This window comes from Sminthopsis crassicaudata, chromosome 4, assembly GCF_048593235.1.
Source record: "Sminthopsis crassicaudata isolate SCR6 chromosome 4, ASM4859323v1, whole genome shotgun sequence".
Taxonomy (NCBI): domain Eukaryota; kingdom Metazoa; phylum Chordata; class Mammalia; order Dasyuromorphia; family Dasyuridae; genus Sminthopsis; species Sminthopsis crassicaudata.
In genome coordinates, this window is record NC_133620.1 from 122398842 (window position 1) to 122424913 (window position 26072).

At 38.9% G+C, this 26072-nt stretch overlaps 1 protein-coding gene across 4 annotated transcripts in view; it reads left to right on the forward strand.

The window, feature by feature from the left end:
• The window catches only part of FRMD1 (FERM domain containing 1), an 84375-nt gene extending 64076 nt beyond the window's left edge, over nucleotides 1-20299 (forward strand). For all 4 annotated transcript variants that reach the window (XM_074309305.1, XM_074309303.1, XM_074309302.1 and 1 more), the window contains exons 6-14: nucleotides 2630-2816; nucleotides 3959-4114; nucleotides 7005-7070; nucleotides 7300-7368; nucleotides 8227-8401; nucleotides 11426-11752; nucleotides 11884-11997; nucleotides 13614-13693; nucleotides 16793-20299. In XM_074309305.1, coding sequence (XP_074165406.1) covers nucleotides 2630-2816; nucleotides 3959-4114; nucleotides 7005-7070; nucleotides 7300-7368; nucleotides 8227-8401; nucleotides 11426-11752; nucleotides 11884-11997; nucleotides 13614-13693; nucleotides 16793-17080 — 1462 coding nt within the window. In that variant the 3' untranslated portion in view covers nucleotides 17081-20299. The remainder of the gene's footprint in view (nucleotides 1-2629; nucleotides 2817-3958; nucleotides 4115-7004; nucleotides 7071-7299; nucleotides 7369-8226; nucleotides 8402-11425; nucleotides 11753-11883; nucleotides 11998-13613; nucleotides 13694-16792) is intronic.
• The last annotated feature ends 5773 nt before the right edge of the window (nucleotides 20300-26072 follow it).

Genomic DNA, 26072 nt, shown 5'->3' on the forward strand with positions numbered 1-26072 from the left:
GCCTTGTTTGATGTAGTGGGTCCTTCCATAGACAGGAAGGATAGCCTGTATGAATGCACTTACCAAAAGTCAGAACAAGTTGAAGAATAACTATACTAGTTTATCTGGAATATAGCTTTGGTTAATAAATTAGTGTGAAATGAGACAGGAAAAGTAGGTTGGATTAAGATATTCTAGAGGACTTTGAGTTTGAATATACCAGACTTAGCTTCCAGGGAGGTTTGGGAAGTAGGATGGCTACTCTGCCCACTGTAAGCACACACTCACAAGAGCTAAGAAAAGAATAAGGAAGAGGACAGATGGCAGGTGACCTGAAAGTCAGTTAAAATCAGTCCACTGTAGTGCTGCCTTTAGCACTAAACTGCCACTCTCAAATCTAGAGTGCAATCACAAAGGTGCTCAAGAGGCAAAAGTCGTAAAGCATATTCTAGCAACTTGTAGATACTTAATAGTAATTACATAATACACAATATTAATATTAATTACAGGAGGCTGAAGGTTAAGCCAATCAGTCATTTATTCAGTACCCTCTGGGTGCTAGTGATCCAGTCAGAATGCAAAGGGTTGAGAAGGCAAGGAGCATACATAATTTGGGGATTTTTTTCATTTGTTTTTGTTTTTTCACCTAGTAATTGGAAGGAGAAACTTAGGTGAGATGGTAAAGTCCAGCAATTCTTTTAAGGATAGAAAAAACCTGAACCTATTTATTGAGGACAAGTAAGCAGCTTTTAGATAGGGAAGAATCAAAGATTAGGGAGAGTAGAGTGGATGATTGGTTAAAAGAAAACTAAGACTTACCTGGTTGTTCACATGATCAAGTTTCAAAGGGCATTAGAGAAAGCCACTGTTTTTCAGGCTTCTCCCAAAAGGGTGTTCTCTGCCGGCCCCTTGGAGGAAAGGAGGGGAAAACCTTAACAGGGTCAAAGTGATGTGGAAAGGGAACAGATCATTGGGCTTGGGATCAAAAGGTCCAGGTCTGCATCTCAGGTCCACTGCTTAGTGATTCGACAAGACGAGAACTTTGACGTCATATTTAAATTTTTGTTGTTACTATTAACAGTGTTGGCAGAGTCTCAGAATATACAAAATACAAGGTAATTGGGTCAGAGGAGACATGAGCACATATGAGACTGAGAAAGGCTTCGTGGAAATAATGTTGGAGCTGAATTTTGAAGGAAACTATGTAGAAGTGGGGAGGGAAAGCTACCTAAAAGGGGAGAGGGGGGAAGAACAGGGCAGAGCTATGGAGACAATAAATGGCACGGGTGAGGAACAGCGTACAAAGAGAAGTAAAGTGAAATAAACCTATAAAGATAGTTTAAAAATTAAGTTGTCAACAAGCTTTAAATGCCAAAGTAAAAGGTTTTTATTTGCTTCTAGAGATAACAGACCTAGACCCAGAGTATATATGACATGATCAGTCAGACCAGGCTTAAGAAAACTCAGTTGACCCTGGAAGTCCTGAGTTCAAATTTAACCCCAAACACTTGACACTTTATTATCTGTGTGACTCTGGGCAAGTCACTTAACTCTGATTGCCTCATGAAAGAAAGAAAAGGAAAAATCACTTTTGTAATTGTCTGGAGAAAAGAGAAACTTGTGCTAAGAAAATCAATTAGGTGACTGTTATAGTCATCTAAGTGAGTCAAGGTGTTGGCCATGTGAATAGAGAGAATGAGGAAGTATATATCGAGGCAAAATGAAGGCCAATTCCATAAGAATTGGCAGTTGTGATTGCACATCCAGGGTGAGGTAGGTTATAAAACCTGTGTGACTAGGAGGAAGGTGATAGGAGAGTTATAAACATGAGCCATTATATAATTTTATGATGATGAATGTGCAGTTTGGAATAATCCAAAGCAAATATTTTAGTACAAGTATCTACAGCTATGGGAATGACAATATGGCTGATGTTCTTGGGTTCAAGAACTAGATTATAAAACTAGAAAGGAACTTCATTGCCCATTGAGTGCAACCTTATGAAGAGACATAGGGTCCCAGAGTCACACTATTTAGTAAATGGTATTGCCAGGATTGCCAGGGTATTGCCCATTCTATAAAGCAGCTTTGCCACACTTAGTGTCTGCTGTGCCCATTGTATTGAATCAGTACCCAAAGATGAAGAAATACTCTATCCCCAAAGAGATATCCAACAAGTGAGATGAGATTGATAGACATATATAAATATGAGGACCATGACATTAGGAAGCTGATGTTCAGGATCACCAGGATCACTCTCTCCTCTCCTGGAGCAATCTGGGTCCAGTGGCAAGTTATAGATCAGGATGATTGGAGATGGCCCTGGATAGATGGATAGACTCATCAATTTCAATCTCTCCATTTTTTATATGAATGTAATATATAAATGTGTAATATGCAATATATTACTAATCATTGTTTGATTTTAATTAATGGATATTTAATTATTTTTAAAATAATTTATTATATTATTATGAAATTATAAAAGACCGTTGTTCCTAGCGAGTGCCGGAAAACAGCCTTGGTTCCTGCTATGCCCTTTGGGGCATCTTTTGCCCACAACATGATGGCCTATGGCTCAGCCTCAGCTATAGGGCTGCCTTAGCACTTGGACTTCAAGTGCTATTTATGTCTTCTCTTTGTGTTCTAGTGACAGGGTTGCGAGACGTCTATACTATCACCACCTCAAGGAGCAGGTGCTGAGATCCCAATGTACCCACAAGGAAGAAGTCTACTTCCTATTGGCTGCCTATGCCCTGCAGGCAGACTTGGGCAACTACAGAGAGACCATCCATGTGGGGAAATATTTTGAACCTCATTCCTACTTCCCTCAGTGGGTAAGATTTTCCTCTGTATTTATAACATAGCTTAGTAAAGCCTGCTGCCCAGGAGGTGATTGAAAAACAGATGAAATATCTTGCACTTCATAAAAATTTAAGATGACTTTATTGATTTTTCCAAATTTTTTTTCTGAGACAGTTGAGGTTAAGTGACTTGCCCAGGGTCACACAGCTAGTGATCATTAAGTGTCTGAGGCCATATTTGAACTCTGGTCCTCCTGACTTCAGGACCAGAGCTCTAAACATGTACCATCTGTCTGCCCCCAAAGTTTTGTTTTATTTTGTTTTTTATTGAGAGCTATATCCATCCTGGGTGACTTTGGACAAGTGACAACCTGCTTCTTTACATAGATAAGTGAAGCAGTTGGTCTAGGTGGTCTCTCGGCTCCCATTCCAGCTGTCATAAGAGCAAGGTGATGCTTGTTTCAAATAATTAATGGTGTACATGTATGTAAGATTTCTGTGAACTCTCCATTCCTTATTCTTGCATTTTTCAACATCTACCTTATGCCTTTCCCCCTCTCTGTGATTTAAATAAATGAGGACACTGAAGAGACTTTAATGGAAAGAGTTCTAATCTTATATTCAAGAGACCCCAGATTCTCATCCCTACTCTGCCACTTCTAAGGGACAATTTAATCAATCAACAGGACTTGACACCTACAGTTGACTGGAAACTAAGTAAAGTTGATACAAACATATTTTATATGATCCTATTTCTATCTTCAAGTGGCTGTCTTCTTTAGTTAGGGAATGCCAGATAGACAGACAGTAGAAAGCAGCATGTAAGAGAAGTTGCTATGTTTGACAAAGTTGCTAAAAATATATATATATACAAATTTTAAATTTAAAAAAAAGTCATATAGCTAATAAGTACTGAGCTATAGAGAGATCAGTGGATTAAGAGGTGGATTCGAATTCGCGCTTTGCTTTTTATTTATTGCTTATTCATTTTGAAGTAAGTCATTAATTATGGGACCAGATTTTTCATCAATAAAATGTTACAATTAGTAGAGGGCATCTCAGAGGTCCTTTTCAATTCTAGCTTCTGTCATCCTAGGTCTTAGAGGAAAGTATGGAATTAAGTGAGTCAAATGGGGGAAGAGAAGGGAGCTGCTAACTTGACATTCTTTCTGTAGATTATCACAAAGAGAGGGAGGGACTACATCTTGAAACATGCTCCAGAGATTCACCGAGAGCAGCAGGGGATAACCACCAAAGAGGCTGTGCTGAAGTTCATCAAGGAGTCCTGTCTGCTGGAAGATGTGCCTGTTCATTTTTTCAAGTTACAAAAGGTTGGTTAGGAGGAGTACCTTTAATCTATCTGAGAGTGAATCGGGGGTTCAGCCCTAATAAACTACACTCCTTTTTAATGTTTTCTTTCTACCAAGAAGTAATTGAAATGCATATGCAAAGGATAAGGCTATTAGCTCTTGTTTTTCATTGTGAAGTCTTCCCTCTTCTTGGGGATAAAATGCTATATAGGGAAAAAATTTGTTTTCCATTTGCAAATTCAATCAAACATTGATCAAATGAGATGATTCAGTGTGCTTTCTAAATCTTAAATAAAATAATATATAAATATATAATTAAAATAATAAATGTTTATGATTTAATTATTAATCAATATTATTTTTAATATTTATATTATGCATGAGTAATAAGTAAATAAATAAAATCTGTAGGAGTTAACTAAGTCCAAGTTTCCTGTTTTACATATAAAGAAAGGAAGGTTCAGGAAAGTGACAGCACTTAATTATTGTCTGTCATGAGCAAGGTTACCTAGGGCTTGATTGAAAGCCTCCTGGAAAAATTATAAAAGATGAGAAATTCCATTGTGATTCTTAAAGTTTTATAACAAAGAGACCAAAGATTTAGACCCTATCATAGGCTTGGTAGGTAAAGTGATATGGGGAGAGATCCATAGAAATCCAGGACAGAGTTAGCATGGAGGCAAAAGGCCTTAAGTGATTGTGTGAGAAGGGACGTTTTTGGGTGCAGTGATTAATTTCTTACCAGTCAGGGAGGGAAATCTTGACCTGCATCCTGTAAGCCCCTTTGGATCTAGGGCAGACTCAAACTCTTAAGTCAGTTTTTGTTGATTCTGTAGACAATCCTAAGCAGTTTTCTTCTATCACATCAGTCCCAGGGGGGACAAGAGCTGTCTGTCTAGTAGTGGCCAGAAGGTACCCAATGCTTGTTTCCTCGTTTCCCTGAATCCCCATTCGCATCTCATTTTACTCTGATAACATTGATGAGGAGAAGATATCAAGTTCTCTGAGGGATGGTGGGGGGAAAATACATTTCACTTCTGGCTTCAAGCCCAATGTTAGTTTAACCTCTCATCTGTCATGGCTCTCATTTTCCCTCCCCCCATCTCTCCACCAATATCTTTTCCTCCTTATTTGACTATAGGAGTTCTTTCAAGAGATGAGAAATATATGGCTCATGAGGAAATAAGCCTAGGATCTATTTTCAAGAATATGGTATAGTCTATTCAGGGAGCCTAAAGGCAAGCCCAGGTTGGCTTTGGGGTGATCTAATCATAGCTTGTGTTTGCCCTGTTGGTGCACTTCTATTTCCTGGGTAGTCCTGTCTGCCAAGGTCCTGCTCATCATGGTGTCTATGATAAAAGCAGATTTGGGGAGTGGGGGAGGGGGTACTTAGGATCCTTAAATTAGGCTGGGTGATGTAATCAGTTATAAGAGGATAGTGCCTTGGCAATTATCGTTTGGAAGATGGAAGAGCCGGGCATGTTGGTTGTGTGAATAGCCACAGGCAGGGTACAGACTTACGAAAGCGGCTCCAGATCCACTTGTTGGTTCTTGCTTTTCCTGTGGGTGGATTTGCGGAGCTGGCCTGGGAGGCTGCCCAGATGGGTCCCTTTGTGTGATGTTTGTTCCCAGGCCAGATGTGGCAGTTGTGTTAGTGTGTGTTGAAATGGTTGTGTCCTTACTTGATCATAGACTACAAACTAGATCATCCTATTAGGAAGAATTTCCGACCATTAATCCACGTGGGCTGTATCCAGGTTGTTTGGGTTTAATGAAGCCTGGCTTGGTTTCCCTTAGGACAGGTGGAGTTCAGGAAGTTCAGCATGGCCTAGAATTTAAGGTCAAAGGTCCTTTCTTTGTTGTACGGATTGGAAACATACCTTTTATACTAAAATAATTAGCATTGTGCTTTACAAGAAAGAACCCCCTTTTTTTTTTCCTCTCACAATAATGGCAAGTATCAGGGGTCAGTACTTTGGAATCTAGGCTCTCTCAGGGAAAGAGACAGAACAAGAATTAAGCCAGAGGGCATGAACACCTGTGCTTGAGTTCTAAGATGGTTGGATTGAGGAAGGAAGGGCATATGTACCTACAGGTATTCCCAAATTTCATCTAGACTCTGGGTATGACTTTCCCTAAAAAGGCAGAAACAAACACTGGGGGTGGTGGGGAAGAGAAGCAGAAGACAAAGAGAAGTGCATGAGCCTGCTCTCTGAAAGGATTGGGAATAGAAAGAGAAAAGAGGGAATGCTAAGTCTTTGTTCCATAGACACTTCACTAAGTCCAGTTTGTGATATGTTCTGAGTCCCTAACTACTATGTATACCATCGTGTCCATTAAAATCATGTTTAGATTTCCACATAATTTTTCTCCAAAGCATACCTAGCAGGAACTCACTTTGTCCACTTTCCCACTGAAACCTGTATCTTTTTGCTTTCCCTTTCTTTAAGAAGTTTGAGATTTCTCTGTAATGTGTCCAGTTGCTGATCTCACAGGGTCTCATTAGATAAGGCAATACAGTGGCGCTTTTATTCGATTCTTTGGGGAGAGCTTCCTGAGTGAATCTCTCTGTCCACAGAATATGGAAAGTGGTCAGAGGTCATATTGAGACCTGGATTTTATTTAGTAAAAAGTAGTTAATTATGACCTTTACTAATCGCAGATAACATTATGTCAATAGGTAACTGACCTCAAATGTTCAGAAGTCAGAAACAGCACCCCCTCTTCACCCCCACCCCCAAACATACACAAAAACACACACAATATCTTTCAATGATAGGCATCCACTATACAAATGTCAGATAACCCTCTGGCATCCTTTTGATTTGCTGTAGGAATATAGCTTGTATCTGTATGCATACCTAGGCAAACACATAACTCTTGACCCTACTGACTTTTTGTGTCATTATAGGATAAGAAGGAAGATCGACCTACAATTGTCCTGGGTCTGACCCTAAAAGGAATGCACATTTATCAGGTAATGAAAGAGCTTTTAGCTCCTCATCTTTGAGTTGCTTAACAGTTTTCTCTCACTCTCCCAACCCTATAAAAGTATTTTCACCTCCCTGAAGGCAAAAATACTGGCTATGTGCATTGTTAACATTCTTTTCTCTAGCCTGAAGGCAATCTAGGCCCCATCCCCCCATTTCTGGGCTCATCCCAGTTTCTGGCCAACCTCAAACCAGGTTCTGTTTGTTATTTTACAGGAGGTAAACCATTCCCGGCAGCTGCTCTACGACTTCCCCTGGTCACATGTTGGAAAGCTGGCATTTCTTGTGAGTATAGAGGAACATCAGTGATTCTATCTAAATGCAGAGCGTTAATCCAGAAAATTGTGCAAATATACATTATCATAAAAAAAAAAAAAAAAAAAAAAAAAAAAAAAAAAAACACTCCGACATTTATTAAACTATGTCTAGATATTGCAAGACATTATGATCCCTGGCTTAGAGAAGCACCGTATATCTAGTTATAGATCTGTCTACAAATGTGTCTATATATTCATGCACACACACATCTTGATAATACTGAGGTGCTGAGAGGAACAGAGCAGTGGATCCCTGGGAAGGTAGGAGGAGGTCTGCATTATGACCATTATAGACTAATAACTGAAAGGGATGAACCTCACTGGTTATCCTTTTTTTAATAGGTAATTGAGTCTAGAGAAGCTACAATGATTTGCCCAACCTCTCCCAGACAGAGAACAGACAAGCTAAGATTCACACTCAGGTTCTTTGCCTCCAAATTCAGTGCTTTTGACACTGTTCCAAATTGCATCTCACTTTTTCCTCATGAGTGAAGTCTGGAACTGTCCATTTCTTTTAAGGGTCCTCTATATCTGAAGTCTATTCCATGGTTTTATACTTAGTATGAAAATTGCCACCTATGTATATAGGGCCTATGCTGGCCATATACTTTATATTGTGTGTGTATATGTATATCAGTATATACTCTGTACTGATAACTCATCTTCCATCCTGGAGTCCTTGCCCCATCCAGTGACCACCAGGTAATCAGTGGACCTGTCAAGCTCTATATTGAAGGGAAGAGAGTAAGTAGTTCTTAGGCCTAGGAACCTTTTAGAACATTACGACCCTTTGATTCCAAAAAGAGCAACTCTTTGTTTTACTCAGGGGAAAAAATTTGAGATCCAGCCAGATGGTTTGCCTTCTGCTCGGAAACTGGTCTACTACACAGGCTGTCCATTCCGCTCCCGGCACTTACTTCAGTTACTCAGTAATAGTCATCGGCTCTACCTACATATCCAGCCAGTGCTGAAACAGATCCGGCAGCTGGAGGAAGCAGAAGGTAAGCTGTGAACAAGAGGCAACATATAGCATTTAGGCTCTTGTGAAAGAAGCCTTCCCTTGTCTCTTTGGCTTGGTGGCGTATATGAGTTTGTGAATTAAGTAGGGAAAAAGGTTGGAAGATATGTGTGCAAAAGTTCTCTTCATTATCCCATATGGTGCCTGTAGCAGGTGATAGAAATGTATATTTCTTTCAATAATGTGCTATTCTCCCTCTCTTCTGGGTATATTTTCTGGTTTGAGAGAGAGAGATGAAGGAGGAATTAGTTTGTCCCTTCTCAAAATCTTATCTCCCATTTTTAAGTGTAACAGTTTCCAAGGATGGGTTTAAATTACCTTTTGAAAACATTATTTTCTTCAAATATGTTTGATTTTTTAAAAAGCACCAAAAAACTGGAGACTTGACCTATTAATCTGTTCTTGTACTGCCTTAAATTCTTCCAACAATTTTAAAGATACTGTTGTTTAGTTATTTTCAGTCTTGTTTGCCTCTATTACCTCTTTTAGGGAGTTTCTTGGCAAAGGTACCGGAGGGATTTGCTATTTCCTTTGTAGTTCATCTCACAGGATAGGGAACTGAAGTATCAGGGGTAGGTGACTTGCTCAAGGTCACACAGCTAGTAAGTATCTGAGGCCAAATTTGTACTTGGGTGTTCCATTTTGTCTACTAGTACATAAACTGAAATTCAAATTGGTTCCCCTCCCAAATATAGTTATTAGATTCACTTAAATTACGTATTTTCTCAGTCTTTCAAGGTCCTCTTCATCTTACTGCCAGCCTTACATTTATGCCTCTTCTATTACCTTGAATTAAGCCCAAATGACTCTCATTCAGTTTGTAAGAGCCAGCATTCCTGAACTAAAGCTGTTGTCTGTGTGGGGAGGAGCAGGAACAAGGGAGATGGCTTACCGAGTGATGGATGGGCAGAGCCTCCACATTCCTTTGATCTGTAATGAATCCATTTAGCTGAGCTCTGCAATACCTCAGAAAGAGTTGCCAAAAATTCCACATGCTTCCATCTCTATTGGTCTTCCCAGGCAGCCCTGGCCCTCTTGCTATAATAGAGAGAAAATTGTCAGAGACACCCATTTTCAATTGCTCCTTCTGAAAACTCAGGTTGAAGAAAGCATTTTAACCAAGGTTTGTCCAGTGTTTCTCTGGATATAGCCTTTCAAAAGGCAACTGGGTAATAATAGTAATTAATTGTAATCAGCATTTTATGATTGGATTCACAGTGAGCAGAAGAGGAAGAAGATTGGACTTAGAACTTTGTTTTGCTTCAGTCTCTCCAAAGCATAAGTGTCACATGTGGATATTTGTTGTGTGGAAATTCTTCCTTCCAGAGTGGGTGTGGGAGGGAGTGCCCTTTTTATCAGCTTAGTAGTAAACAATGATAAAGAGAGGATAATTTCTCTTGAAAAGAGTATCCTTGTAGAAAGTCTTCATTTTGGAGCCATGTGGTCCATCTTCTTGGACCTCCAGAAATGCTGATAGTTTTGTTCTGGTTTTGTTTTTTGTTTTCCATCTTCTGTGCCCCCACTAGGGATAGAGATAGGGACTGGGATCTACGGGGAATCTACTTTTAGTAGATTTCATTGGTTTAAGGTATTTCCAGGTGAGGAAATTCTTTCCACAAATACAGGCTAGCACTTTCATTTTTTCCCTCATTAAAAAAAACAAAACAAAACAAAAAAACCTCATTATTTGAACTTAATAAGTACCCCATAAGGTACTTCTAAATCTGAATCTGTTCATAAAACAGCTTGTTTTGTTTTTTTTTCTTAAAGCACGTAGTATGTTCACTATCATATTTCCAAGCCTGTCCTGCTTGTCAGTGTTTCCTGTTTACTTTTGTTTTTTAATTAACTCCTTCACTGTCTTTCCCTCTTCCTCCCTAATTTCTTCTTCCAAAATGAAAGAAAAAATAAAATCCCCGAGTCAGAAATAATAAATCCTTATATTGACCACATACAAAAATGTCTTACTTATTCTGAACCATAGCAGGATTTTTCACAGGTCCAATGAAATCATGGCATCATGGTTACCTTTAAATTGATCAGGATTTTTAAGTTCTCTATTCTTTCAGGATGTTTTGTTTTAAAGATATTGAAGTTATTGCATAAATGATTTTAGTTATACTTATTCTATCCTGTGTCAGTTCATGAAATCTTACCATTTCTTTTTGTGTGTTAAGTTCTTAATGGCACAATAATATTACCTTGACATTCACATATCATAATTGGTTCGATTATTTCTCATTTGATAGACACCTATCTAGTTTCTAGCTCTTTGCTATTCCAAAACACATATAAATACTTTTCTTCTTTCTCTAGTACTGATGTCCAGTAGCCTCCCAGAATGGCTGGAACAGTTCACAGTTCCACCAAAATAGTATTTCAGTATTTCTGTTTTTCCACAGCTCTTTGAACAATAATCATTTTCCTTTTTTTATCATCTTGTCCTGTCTTAGGGTATAAGGTTTGCAACCTCAGAGTTTAATTAATCTCTCTCCTATTTAATAAATTTGGAGCATTTTTTCATGTATTTTCTGATTTTCTCCATTTGAGACTGCTTTTTTTATATACTTTATCTATTAGGGAATGTTCTTTGTTCTTAAATTTGAATCAATTCTGTATACATCTTATCAGCTCTGTCAGAGAAAGCTTTTGGAAAGATTTTCTCCACCAGTTAACTTCCTTTATAGTTGTAACAATTTTATTAGTGCAAAAACTTTTCAGTTTTATAAAATTGGAATTATCCATTTTATATTGTGTGATCCTTCCTATCCTCTCTGAAAGTTGGAGTATTGTAGTCATCTATAGCATTTAGAAGCTGAATAATTTGTCCAGGGCTAGTAGACATCAGAAGTAGGACCCAAACCCAGACTTTTCTATTCTTTATCCACTACTGCAGGACATTGTCTTTTAGGTGATCCTTACATATTCTTTTGATCCTCTTTCAATCACCCTTTCTTCTTGTTTACCTTTTTTTTAATTAAATTTTTTCTCTTGTTTACTTCTTTAGAAAAGAAACGTTACCGAGAATCCTACATCAGTGACACCCTGGAGATGGACCTCGACCAGTCTGACAAACACTCTCATGGGAGTGGAAGCAGCAGGGGCAGTGGGCGGAACCACCACCACCGGCTCTCCCACCGCTCCACGGATAGCCACGGCAGCTCCCACACCTCTGGCATCGAGGCCGACTCCAGACACCGAGTGTCCGTGGAGATGTCTGTGGATGAGCCCTTTGGCATAGAGCTGGGCCATGGTAAAGAGAGGTTCTGCAGCTCCAGCACCAGCCACAGCAGCTCCGGCATAGATAGCAGCAGTAAAGGGAGAACTGAGGATGGTGAGTGGGTGGGGGGACCAGGAATGGGGAGGTTCTGGCCTCCTTATAAGAGAGTTTGCTTGGTCTGTGAGGAGCTAAGCTCCCTGAGATCCAAGTATCTCAAATACCTTTTATTTTGCTTCTTGCTATAGAGGTGGAGGTGATGGTAGATGGGCCAGAGGATGTGACAGGAGATGATCCATTGGAAAATAGCCAATTGGACCGGACACATGAACCGGACACCCTTGGTCTGCATGACTGTAAAGGTGAGGACTACTGAATTTCAGAATGTTACCATGGAAAGCTTTCCCTCTTCTACATATAGCTTAATTATGAGACTCGGAGTCAATCATCTAGCTTCTTTGGGCATCCATTTCCTCATAATGTTAAAATAAAAGAATTATATTTTCTTATTTCTAATTCATATTATAATCTTCTTGGTGGGAGAAAGGGGAAGAAGAGGGAAGCACCAGGAAGCATACAACATCATGGTTGAGCTTTAGTACATCCAACTTCCTAAGAAGAAATATAGTAAAGTTCTGTATGTGTGCGAGCAGTCTGCTTTTATGAGAAAGAAAACAGTAGCAAATATATTAACTGGTATTAGTAATCTTTTTTTTTTTTTTCTTCTCCCATGGAAAGGTCATAATGTCAGGACAGCTAGGTTGCACAATGTATAGAATCCTAAGCCTGCAAACAAGACCTGAGATCAAATTTGAGTGGAGATACTTATAGATATATGGTATTTAGCAGATCATTTAATCTGTTTGCCTCAATTTTAAAAAAAAAGGAGATATTAGTAGCATTTACCTCTCAAGGTTGTTTTGAGAAAGGGCTTAGCATATGGTAAATACTAATGATAATGATGACACAATCAATATATCAGTAGATTCAGTGATTCAACATAATCTCTTTTTCCTCTCCAATGCTTAATCAGAATGATCATTGTGAGGAGCCTAAGGCATAGCAAGGGGATAACTCCTTGTATTTCTATACTGCTTTAAATTTAAATATCACAAAGTATTTCTGGGATGTGGAGAGGAAATGGTGGATTTGGTGTCTGAAGACTTTCATGTTTTAGTTTCTTCCACTTAACTTCCTTTATGACTTTGGACACAGTCTTTTCAGGCCCCAATTTTCTCATCTGTAAAATGAGCATTGAATTAAAGGGCATTAAAAATGCCCTTAATTCTAAATCTTAATATTCCATGAACCTTAAATTTCCCTGTATCATAAAAGAGGTGATGAAAGGACTATTACAGACATTTTGTAGATGAAAAACATGACTTATGGAAGTGACGTGCCATTGATCATACGGCTAAAAATGTCTGAACTAGGATTCTGATCAATATTACCCATTTGAAGGCAAGTTCTTTTACCACTAAACTATTGCTAGTCTTCATCTTTATCATCAAAATTACATTCAAGGTGGTTTTGAAATAAATAATTACTTCCTGAAATATTGATAAATATGATAAATAATTCCTTCTCAAAATATTGAATATATGTAAGTTGTTTTGTGAGTGGCTTTCCTCATATTTGCTTTGGCAGAAATAAATGGGTATCCATAAAGAAATTCCAAATAGCCTCAAACAACTCATTGTCTGATATATGCCAGCAAGGCAGGGTTACTGGAGGTTACTGGAGAACGTCATCTCTCAGTGGTCAATCTGTATGTAGCCAGCCTTTGAAGAAAGGTTTATCTGAAGGCTCAGAACTTTAGCTTTGTACCCTTGAACCCACTGACTGGGGCAGATTGGCATGGAAGGTTAGGAGTTCTAAGCTATAACAAAAGAGGGGAAGTTTGTTGGCTGGGAAATGAGGGGAAGAGTCTAGAAACCTGTGGTTGACCATCCTTATTGACTTTTTTTTTTTCCTGCAGCCTCTCACCAAGAACCTTTTGCTATGGTGCAGATAACATTGGTCAAGATGAAGGGTCAGAGTGTTGAAGCCCTTAACCAGGTATAAGAGGGTGCCTTGTGTGCCAGTTGAATGTCCTTGGTCTTTTTTTTTTTTTTTTAAACCTTTTTAAGTATGTCCACACAAGTGTTGAACCTTGTATCCTTCATCTCCAGTACATAACAGATGTCAGAGTCCAGCTTTTCTACCAACATATGTGGATTAGTTCCACTGGGCATCTTATGCCCCCATGAGAAGGTTGGCATGTTAGCAGCCCAACTTTTTCCTCTTAACTTTACCCCAAACACTAATAATATCAGCCACAACAATAACTATGGAGCACCCACTATGTGTCAGATACTGCACAATAGGTGCTTTCTTTCCAAATATTATTTCATTTGATCCTCACAACAACTCTGGGAGGTAGATATTATCCCCATTTTACAGATGAAGAAATTAAGGAAAACTTGGGGCTGAGTGGGGAAAAAAAAATTATTTTAGTCCTTTGTCTAGGATCACATCTATGTAGATTGGATTTGAGACTGGATTTGAAGGAATCAAATGCGTAGTTCTTTCCTTCTAGCTCATAAATACATACCCAGACCCTAAATATTCAGATACACGTTCAGAATTACAGATTTAGTGATTATTGTCTAGTTGTTTCGGTCATATCTGACTCTTCAAAGATATTGGAATGAATTTCCATTTCCTTCTCCCACTTGTTTTACAGATAAAGAACTGAGCCAGTCAATGGTCAAGTCACTTGGCTAGGGTCCCATAGCTAGTAATCATTGGCTCTGCTATTTTATGGTTTGATGGGCTTATGAATATAAGTAATAATCTATTAAAATATCCTGTCTGCCTTGCCCACCCCTAAAATTCCAACACCATTAATTTACTTCTGACTCCCTCCTGTGTCTGATGAATGTTTTTGTCTTTCCATTTGCAGAGCTTGCTAGGTGGGGCCATACCAGCCAAGACACCATTCCTGAATTTCTTGAGGAGAGGGGGGGCAATATCTGGAAGGCTTCTATTTCAGAGGGCCTCAAATGATATTTAAAGAAAGAAAGAGATGGACAGTGTGTCATAATGTTTGTCTTTGGGAGTTGGGAGTGGACATTCTATGTTGTATGAGACAGTGGGAATCTTTCGAGAGCAGATCATGATAAAATTAATCTCCATGTGAGATTAGGCAAGGAAAAACATGTGGCCCTTTGCAAGATTAGTTTATTCCCACTGCATATATACCTGTTTTAGAGTCTCTAGCATCCATGCCTGTATAGTGCTATTTCAAAATGGCTAATATTGTATTAGGGACAAATTTCATGATTCCTCTTGTTTAGGGAAAGTATCGGGATGCATATGAAGTGGCCATTCTCTTTAGATCCTCCATAACACCTTTCATTAGGTAGGAAGTTCCTGAGACTGATCCTTTTCTTTACTTGATTCATAAATTGCCTCGAGTGGAAAAGGATGTTTTTTTGTTTTTGTAGAAGCCATCCAATTCAACATGTGTTATAAAGAACCTACTGTTTGCAAGGCACAGTGATAGGTATTTAGAATATATCAGAACTAAGTCCAATCTCTGCCCTTAAGAAGTTCATATTTCTAACAGCAACAATAATATTAATATAATGCTTGAATGTTAATCTCCTTTGATTCTCACACTATTATTGCCCCTATTTTCAGAGGAAGTTAAATGATTTGCCCAACATCAAGCTAATAGGGAGTATCTGAAGAAAACTTTGAATTCAGGTCTTCCTGACTCTGTGACCTTGCACTCTAACCACTTCATTACCTAAAATGCTCTTGGAGAATGTACCTGAGTAGGTCTCTGTTGAAGGCAGTGATGACTTATTTTGCCCCCCATGCAGCTTGATTCAAACTCATCTTGTTTTGATACCTTTCAAGTTGGTTAGCCTTGTTCTTTGTTTTTGACCACCTGTCCTCAGGGTGTGTATGTTGGGGGTGTGAGGGGCTGAATGCCAGCTACACAGAAAGAAAGCACTTCTTTAAAAAAAGGATTGTGAAATCTTTCAAATCTGGTTCCACCCAATTGCCTCTAACTCAGAAGTTTTCCTTATTACTGTCCTCACAAAGAATTCATTAAGCATCAAATTGCATGTGGTATTGTGTGAGACCCTCTGAAGCAGAAGCCCTCCAGATATGACCTTTCTCTCTTCTAGAAACTCAGGAATGATGTCTTAACTGGTATGGCCCCACCTGTCAATTCTCAGCAAATGGAAAGACAAAAGTATTCATCAGAATAAGGAGTCAGATGCAAGTTAATAGTATTGGAATTTTAGGGGCGGGCAAGGCAAAAATGGTCATTTGGGCCAGTACCAGGAGAGAGGTGCCAGATTTGGGTAAATCACATGATTTTTTTTTTTTTTTTAAACTGGATTATACTTTAGTCTGATGCCTGTGATATTTTTTTAATTAATTTAACCATATGACTTTGGGAGAGACCAACTTTCAAAGGCTTTTCATTCCCCAAAGGGGCAGCATGATACCAGTAGCTTTTTTTGTCTACAGACTTCCCACTCCTTTCCTTGCACCTCATTTAAGGCTGGTTCTTGGTACACTCCATATTTACTCTGGGAATTACTAAAAAAAATTCCTCAATCTCTAACCATATGGCTGATGTTCTGGGGACTATGAATGTTGCTTTTTTGTTTTGGAGTTGCCTTTTTTTTTTTTTTTTTTTTTTTTTTTAAACTTTTGTTTCCTGTTTTAGCAAATCCATCATTCAAGTTCCCATGGGCAAAGACTGTCTTATTTAAACTTATTTTCCCCAGCATTGAATACAGTGATTGTCACAAAGTAGGTGTCCTTTGAATTTGGAAAAGCAACTGCTTGGCAGATTTGACCAAGCTTATATATAGTGTTGCTAACTTGAGTGAGATCTGAGGTGCTATCCAATCTAACTCATATTTGGATAGTAAGTCTTTTCCCTCAAGTCAATAAATCAGTCAACTAGCATTTAGTAAGCACCAGTTATGTGCAGGCATTGCTCAGTACTAGTGATAGCAAAAAAAAGCGGAGAGCCCATCTATACTGATCATAACTCTTTTCATCTTGATCATTAAGTGGTTTTTGAATCTGAATAATTGGCTCGTGTTTTGGGGTTCTCTCCCTCATGCTTTCTTTTTCATCTTGTAGGTCAGAGAGATCAAAGCCAGGGAGTGTTCAGACCAGCACAGCCAGAGCCTGGATGATGTCCGCCTCCACCAGCAACGGCACCCACCCCTGAACGCCAGTCTCTCTTCCCCCACTTCTCACAGCTACACTTTTGGCTGTGCCCCAGAGGATAAGCTGGCTACCTATGGCTGTGTCTACTCTACGGCTGATTATAAGACCAAGTCTGCCCTCTATGGGAAGAGATCTATGAACTGCCTCTCACTGGATCTTCTGGGGGAAGACCAAGTTCAGGAAGAATTTGTAGTTTAGACCAGGTTGCTGCAGTGTGGAGGTGCTTTGTGATGTGGTAGCCTATGAGAGAAAAATGAAGAGGTCACCTCAGGCCTTGTGGACAACTGCAGAAATGGATCCTCTCCTCGCAGAGGGAGGATGTGATGTGGTACTCACCTTCATCAAGACTACAGAGTGCTCATGATTCATTGAGCACATTTCTGGCACTGGTCCTCACTGTCTTAGACACTGCCCCAGAAGGTTATTTCAATCTCCTGGGCAGCCTCCAGACTGCCAGACAGAAGGAGCCAGTCATGCAAAAACCTTCCATAGAGTGTCAGCATTCATCATTATCTTCCACAGGGTTCCAAGAAAAGAGCAAATCTCCAGTTGGACTTTAAATGCCCTTTTATGTGGTGTGTTAATGTTTTTCCTATAGGTCTTGAAGATAACTGGGCAATTTAATTCAAGAGTCATGCAATAAGCATCTATAACATGCAAGATATTGTACCAGGCACTAGGTCTTGAGGCAAAAACTGAAAGATTCCTTGCCCATAAGAAGCTTACATTTTTCTGGACCACAGAAGGGGCTTTGGATTCAGTTGCAATGATGTTTTGGTTCTTCCAGATATATCATGAAACCAAATTCTAGGTTCCCACTGACAAGTGAGCCTAAACAGCTTCTTTATTAATTTCTCTCTCCTTCTGCCTCATGGCCAACTAAGGGCAGGACAAGGGGGAGGAGGGAAGAAAGAGGTTTTTTTGGGGAAAACAAGAACTTTCCACCTTGAGGGATACCTTTGATTTACTTTTTGGAAAGTGATGGGGAGTTGAAAGGGAGTGGCAGAAGGCAAGAAATGTGTCAACAATAATTAGTATTAGGTTCAGAATGAAGAGCCCTGGAATCTCAGAGCTTCAGCTCTGTACCCTTGACTCACTGAGGCTGGCCAGCCACCCGGGTAATTCTGTGTCACTGTTTCCTTGTCTACAAAATTGTAAGATTTGATCACTCTAGAAAGTTGATTGTGCTTGAATGGGAAGAGTCCTACAATTATATATTTGAAGCATAACACAGGTTTGACTTCAGGAATGTATGAATGTGTTTGCATGGATACTGTTCTCAAGGGAGTAAGAAGGTTGGTCTCTTTCCACTGGTGGGGTTTCCAAATTAAACTTTTCTGTTGCTGGTTTTTTGGGCCACTCGGGCTTGCTTTTTCCTTTTTGAATGACTTCTTTGAAATGAGCTAAGTACATATCTCTCAGCTAATAATCTAGCATACATTGACATCTGAAAGTTCCTTCAATCATATGTGCCAATGAAAAGACACGCAGGCAGAATCCCTCACCCAATGAGGGTTTCAGTTTCACCAACATAGGTGACATTGATAGTATTCAAATCTGTTCTTTTTTCACGTATGTGGATCTTGAGAGATTATTAGACATGAAACCAACACAACTCTAGACCATAAAGTTAACCTCCCAGGCAGGGCTTTTTTGGTGTTTCCCTTTTAAAGTGGTAACAAGAATGAGATCAAAGTAGCCATTTTACTGAGTCTCCTAAACAGAATATTCTTAAATAGACAACTGTGTAACTTTGTTAGTAATTAGCCCATCATTCTTTTTCTCTTTCTCTCTCCCTTCCAACAAATTTCTCATGTGCTGAAATAATAAAAAGTTCCTTGTAATTCCCTATGCAATATCCTGATACTCTTAAACGGGGACAGATCTACGGAATTTTCAGCATTGTAGTCAGTGATCAATGTCTTATTAAGAAGTTAACTGGGGACTCCTGGGAGATTCTCCCTGCTATTCACCAGTTTTGCCATAGTACCTGCTTTTTGGTAATATGTTGAATGAGTTCAGAGTCTGAGCTTGGACTCCTCAAGCTGCGGAAGCTGGCCTTTCTGCAGCCACCATTGCTGACTCCATAAATATATAGACAAACCTGAGTAACTATCTTCCTATTGTTTTTTTCCCCCCTCCAAGACCTATGTACTTCCATTTAAGCAATGTCACTTTTTTTTCTTAATTTAAATGAGTTTATATCTTTAGGTCAAGTTGTATTTCTGTCTCTGTTGGTGCTTTTTAGTTGTTCATGGTGATAGAATTTCTTGAAAAACGTTAATAATGGGGCATGCCTATAAATGATGAATTCGTTTCCCTTAAACCACAGTCACTATCAGGGCAAACACATAGTTCATCTTCATGGGCAGGAATGGGGTGAGGGGCTGGAAGAAGGTAGTCATTCTTTCTACTTTGGGGTTCAATATGGCACCATCAATCATGAGGCATTATGACAGTGTGCAGGTATACATACAGGGTCCCAAAAATTCTTTTGCTATTAATTACTGTGCTCCTTCAAGCCTTCTAATATCTTCAAAGGAATGTATTCCTTCTAACTCCCCAGATCGTGATAAATAAGAAAACATTTTCCTCTCTCTAACTCCTTTGCAGGCTCTCCACTGAAAGTGAGTCAGGTTCAGTTACAGGTGGCCTTGCTCCCCATGTCATCCATCAATTTCTTGTCATTTGGATATTTGCTGTGTAGCCTGTTAAAAGGCATGGATCATTTTAATAGACGGGCCTGTCTGCATCACCTGATGGGAAAGTGGAGTCTTACATTTGTGTTCTTTCCAAAATGGACACAATGAAAGAAGTGTTTTTTTATATACTTATTCACTGCTCCTTCACAGGACAAGAGCTGCATGAATTCTGCTACTTGTCTTCAAAGCAGCCCCTTCTGCTTGCTTCTAAGTACAGCTCTGCTGGGGGAAATGCTGCACTTTTGAGTTGTATAGCAGGGATTTCATGCTGGTGGTCCATGTATATTTTTATTTATTTGTAATAACCATGGGCTGTTGTCCCCTCCCTACACAACCCCACTTGTACTTTAAATGAGGAAGATAGTATTCATTTTTGTTTAGGCAGAATTGATCTATATTTTGTTATTTTGTATTTCTAAAGTATTAATATTGAATCACTGTGAAACCATTCTTATGCAAGATTTTTGTAACCATGGGACATTGTTATCTTTACTAGTACTATATTTTGTATCTTGATTATATACCTGGTTCACGTTATTCATATTAAAGCTTTTTGGGGGGAGGGACTGGGTAGGGCAGACATTTAAGACACAGTATTCTGGATGGTTTATACTCCTGTGCTATCTTCACTGTACTGAAACGTGTTGCTTCTCCTTTCTGTGAAAGGACTCTTGTATATATAGACCATACACATGTAATAAAGAACTGAAAAATGTGTGCTTGATTCTTTTTATCAGAAGGGAAGCAAGGAGGGGAATAAGCTTGGTCTTCTAGCATGAGGTGGGGCTCTAGATGCCATTGAAGACTTTGGGAGAAAGCCCTGCTTCTGGCTTTGTTTGAGTTGCCAGCAGGAATTATCAAGTTTGGACAAAGGTGGCTGGGAATAGTTATCCCATATAGTGGTCTAGGTTGCTTAAAAGGGCAGCAGTGATTAGATAAAGCAAGTTTATATCAACCTGCAGACTGATGCAGTCTTTTTTTCAGATCTTTTCTGAAGCTATAGCTAAAAGACTGGGAGGAGGAGAAGAACCAGTTTGGCTGCTTTTGATTGGTTGGTGCATATAAGGTTAATTTTACTCGGCAATTTCAAGCTCTCAAGTTGCCATGAAAAAAATGAAAGAACAGTGATAAAGAAGTTTTTCAGGAAGCAAGGGTAGAACTTGAAAATAGAGGCTAATGGCAGCACTAAAGGAAGACTAAAATACAGGAAAATTTTCTCAAGTGCTCATCAGCCATCCCTCGTGACTAAATGGGTGGATATTAGAGCAGTAAGACTAGTAAGAGCTTTCCTGAATATCCTGAAACCATCTAATAATTTTATTTTACATACCTAGGCTCCTTGCCTAAGTTCTGAATTACTTTGAGAGCCAAAGCAGCCCACTAAACACACACTGACACATACATTTATAGCTTTTAAAAGGAAAACACCTTTGGGAAAAATTGCATTATGGAGAGGGAGGTAGAACCAATGTTATGGAGTGGATGATTAGCTGGTTTCAGACTGAGAAAGTATATGTTGCAGTCCCATCTCTAGTATGTACTTGCTGCGTGGCCCTAAATAAAAATGCATAAAGTCCAAGACAAATTTGCAGAGGAGGTGGCATCACCTGAAAATCTTTACAAAAATGAAATCATGAGTTCAGATTTACTTTGCCCTTCTCCCCACCCCTCCAAAAAAATTGCTATACAGTACTTGGACTTCGACTCAATGACACTTCTCCTTTAAGGCTGCACTCCAAAAAGTTTTTAAAAAGGGAAAGATTCTATTAGTATAAAAGTATTCATCATAGCTCTTTTTGTGATGGCAAAAACAAAAAACACCCTGGAAACTAAGGATGTTAATTGTAGAATGGCAGAACAAATTGTGATATATGAATATAATGGAACACTAGTCTTTTTTTTTTTTTTTTTTTTAATAAGATAGGTATTTTCAGAAAAATCTGAAAAAACTTGTATGAACCAATACAAAGTGAAGGAAGCAGAAGCAGAACAATTGATAATGTCAACTTTATTAAAACCAAATAATTTTGGAGACTTAAACTGATGAAACCTGAAATGAGAAAAACCAGGAAAACAATCTATACATTTACAACATCAAAATGATAAAGATAGTTGAAAACCTTAAGAATTCTGATAAACACAAGACCATTTCTGATGACAAAGAATGCTTACCACTTAGCGTTAGAATTGAAATGGAGATAAAATAGTTTTCTGCCAATTAAAAGAATAAAATTTAAAGAAATTGGAAACAAAAGCATTGAGACCACCTTTTCCCTCAACCTACATTTTATTGAGAAATACATTTACACAAGGATAAAAGCATAGTTTGAGGAGTTAAACAGGGTAACCAAAAAAGACTTTTCATAAGGGTAGAAGCAGAGTTAAGCCTTGAAGAAAGCTCCAGATTTTTTTTTTTTTAATTTTGGTTATTTTATACTTGACAAACACCATTAATGTTCACTTCCCACCCATCCACCCCTCTGAATTCATTATTTTTAATAAAAATTTGGGACATTCATGTAAAACAAATTCACACATCCAAAAACATAAACATTCTGCATAGTGACATCTTTTCTGCCAACAAATAATTTTAAGTTAAGAATTCTAAGAGGCACAAGGGAAAATGAGATGTATTCTATGTATGCAGAGAAACCAATTCTAGATGAGGGGCTGGGGTGGGAATTGGAGTAGAAGATGTATTGCTACATTTGGAGAACAACAAATAGTACAGTTTGATCAGAGTAGAGATAAATCAGTCTGATTTCATTTTTTGTGAAGAGACTCATGTAATGAAAGTCTGCAAAAGTAAGCTGAAGTCAGACTAGGGAGACTTTAAATGCCAAACTGATTTTGCTTTTTATGCTTGAGAAAATAGGGAGCTATTGGAGAGTCTTGAACTGAGTAAGGACCTGCTAAGAGCTGTGCTTTGGGAGAATGATTTTGGCAGTTGTATGGTTGATGGATTGGAGAAATGAGACCAGGAAGCAGGGAATTCAAGTGAATTATTTTGGTAGCCCCTTTGGAAGAAGATGGGTTTTTAAAACAGGGACTTGTAATATGAGGGGAGAAAAGATATGAAGAGATGTTAAATATTAAGCACCTACTATGTGCCATATATTTTGCTAAGAACTAGCAAATTGTTGTGGAGGTAGAATCTTCATACATTGCATTTGATTGAATAGTTGTGGCAAATGAAAAGAAAATTTTCATTTCCTAGATTTTGTAACTGAGCTGATTTTAGAGGAGGAGCAAGTTTAATGGAGGAAGATAATGAGTTAGGATTGGACATGCTGAATTTGAGATATAGAGCATCCAATTCTAAATTCAGCGTACCTGGAAGTGTGGACTACTGCTTAGGAGAGACAAAGCTGGATGGGTAGATTTGGGAGCCATCTATCTAGGAATGATAACTTACAGGAATTGACAAAATCGCCAAGAAAAAGAACATGAAGAAGATTCAGACAAAAGGCTTGAGGGATTAGCACCACTTCTCTATAAGGAGACTGAGAGGATCAACTACACATGTAGGAGCACAGAGAGAATCCAGGGCAGGGAGGTGGTCAACACTGGCAAAAGCTGCAGAGAATCCAGGAAATGTGCAAACAGAAATGGCCAGAACACTAAGCAAACTGTCATCTTGAGCAAGCAATTTGGAGTTAAAGGGTAACCAAAAAAGACTTCTCATAAGGGTGAAAGCAAAGTTAAGCCTTGAAGAAAGCTCCAGATTTTTAAAAAATTTTGTTTATTTTGTACTTGACAAACACCATTAACCTTCACTTCCCACTCCTCCTTTGAATTCATTTTTAATAAAAATTTGTGACATTCAAGTAAAACATATTCACATATGCAAAAAGGTAAATGTCATTCTGCAGAGTGGGTGCAGTGGATCCACTATGGATTGTGAATAGGGATAAACTTTGTAGTTAAAGAGATCTGCCTGACATATATAGTGTGTATGACTGCAGATAAGTTGGTGAACTTTTCAGTATCTCCAGTCAGTTCAAAAATTTTAAATTTCAGATGGAATACAGACACATTCCCAATATGGGCACTGTATGCTTGGCTAATGTCCCCCTTTCCAGTCTTTGCTCCCCTCACATGACATGTATGCTATTTCAAGTATTCATCTCCCTGCTACACTCATGAAATTACACATCCAGACCAAACAAACCAACCCACAAAACTCTGAGAGAGGAATTTCAAGTAACTGGTGGGGTTGGGTGGCAAGATGAAGCTGGCCCTGAGGGAGTGAAGACTGAGGAGGAAGGAATTGTCTGTAAGGAGGGTAGAGGGATGGGAGAGTGTGCCCAAATGGGAGCAGTGACTAAGGAAAAGTGGTCCACCTGGGGTATCCAACTGAAGGTTCAGTACTTTGATAGAGGAAAGGATCTTGCATTAGAACTTTAGGAAGTAAGCTCATGATTCACTGCTGGAGAGCCTTGCATAATTTCTTGTAAACGGGATGAATCAACACACAGGTACAGACTCATTAATTTATCTTGGCAAAAAGAGAACCACTAGTACATACTTACAGAACAGAATGGATGCCTGTCCCCAACCACTGGCCTTGTGGGAACAACCACCAAGTGATGCACTATTGTATCAAGGCAGGGAATGTAAATTCTAGTCCGACTCTGCCTTATCCCTATGTGATGACATTGTACAAGGCACCGAGTTCAGTTTCCTGATCAGCAAAATGAGAAAAATGAGCCAAATGATCTACAATAAGGTCCATTCCTGAAATGTGGGGATTCTTTGATTTCCTCAATTTCACGTCAATTTTTCATGTACATCTGGGCAGAACATGCATTCCTCAATTGTGCCATCAGAGGGCAGTGGTGGTGCATTACACTGCTTCCACATTTGAGTCTAATATTTACCTGCAAGGAACTATTTTTTAATTTTTATTTTTAAAAATTGTATTATAAAGCTAAGATTAGAAAGGATCTCCAAGCCCTCTAGTCTACTCCTTCACTCTTAATATGAGGAACCTGAGGTCCATGGAGATTTAGTGACTTTTGGTGACTTACCCAAAATCACAGGACTCTGAGTATGACCAGATTGGAACTTTTCTCCCCTTACTCCCCTTCCAACTCCTGTCCCCTGCACACAGTCAATAAACTTCAGTGGCTCCTATAACCTTCAAGATTAAATATAAAAATCCTCTGTTTGATCTTCCAAGACCTTCATAATCTACTCCCCTCCCCACCTTATCTCACACTCTAACACATACTCTTTTATCTATTAATTTACACAAGATATACCATCTCTCGATTCTGGCTATTTTCACCAGCTGCCCCCCTGCCTGGAATTCTTTTCCTCCTCATCCCTGCCTTCTGGTTTTCCTCAAGTCCCAGCTAAAGTTCTATCTTCTGCAGAAGCTTTCTAGTCCTGCTTAACCTTAGTGACTTCCCTCTGATAGCATCCTGGATTTGTTCTGTCCATATCTCTTTTGTACATAATTGTTTACATAATGTCTCCCCTAGTAGATTGTAAATCTTTGCTTTTCTTTGTATCCCTAACATTTATCATAGTGTCTAGTACTTTGCAAGAGTCTTAATAAATGTTAATTGACTTATAAGGAAACTGAGTCCCAGAGAGATTAAGCTATTTGCCTAATATCTCAGAGAGGCTAAGAGACAGAGGAGAGCTTGAAACTTAAGCTCTCTCCTGTCCTCATCCCACCCTCAAACAAACCTCAGAATCAGTGCACTCTTCTTGAAGCACATCCTCAAGGTAAAATACCTTCATAAAAAGGACAGCTGAAATTTTCAGCCACAGTTGCTAAGGAGACAGTGATAGGGAATTTATTATTTGAACACATTTTATTCAGTGGTACAAAATATCTCATTTTGTGAGGAAATAACTAAAGCCAAAAAAAATAAAAAATCAAATGAATGAAATTGAGCAACAAATAATGGATTTTGAACAAGAACTCTAAAAACTTGTGACTGAAAATCAGTTTTTTCAAGGGAGAATTCATGGTTCGTTAAAGGAAAAACCAAGAGTATTAGAGATGTTGGAAGAAGGGGACTAGAAAACGGCTTATGAATGCTGGTACCAAATAAATTTGTCCATTTGTGATCCTTAGCTATCCCCTGTCCTGAGTGACATTTCTCAGGAGGATATAACAGTGTCCACGTAGGCATTTTTTTCTTTTGCTTATCCTCCCAGGGCCGATACTGGTATTTCCAGGAAAAGCCAAATGATAGTGCCAAATTGTCTCTAATGTGAACCTTGCCAGTTCAGGGCAGGCCAGAAGCCAAGTGGTATGGATGTGGTCAAGAAAAACTCCCTGTGTGTTTAGCAGACAGAAGACATCCAGTGACCGCCAGCTGACCCAGGGAAAAAAACACTCATTTCTAAGGGGTGACTCAGATTTTTGACCTTTTTTGAGCTGAAGGTCCATTGGCAGAAATTGAGGATTATGCCAAATGACTGTCAACGACTTGTTTGAAACTGAGCTGTGGACCATCATCTCTGTTACT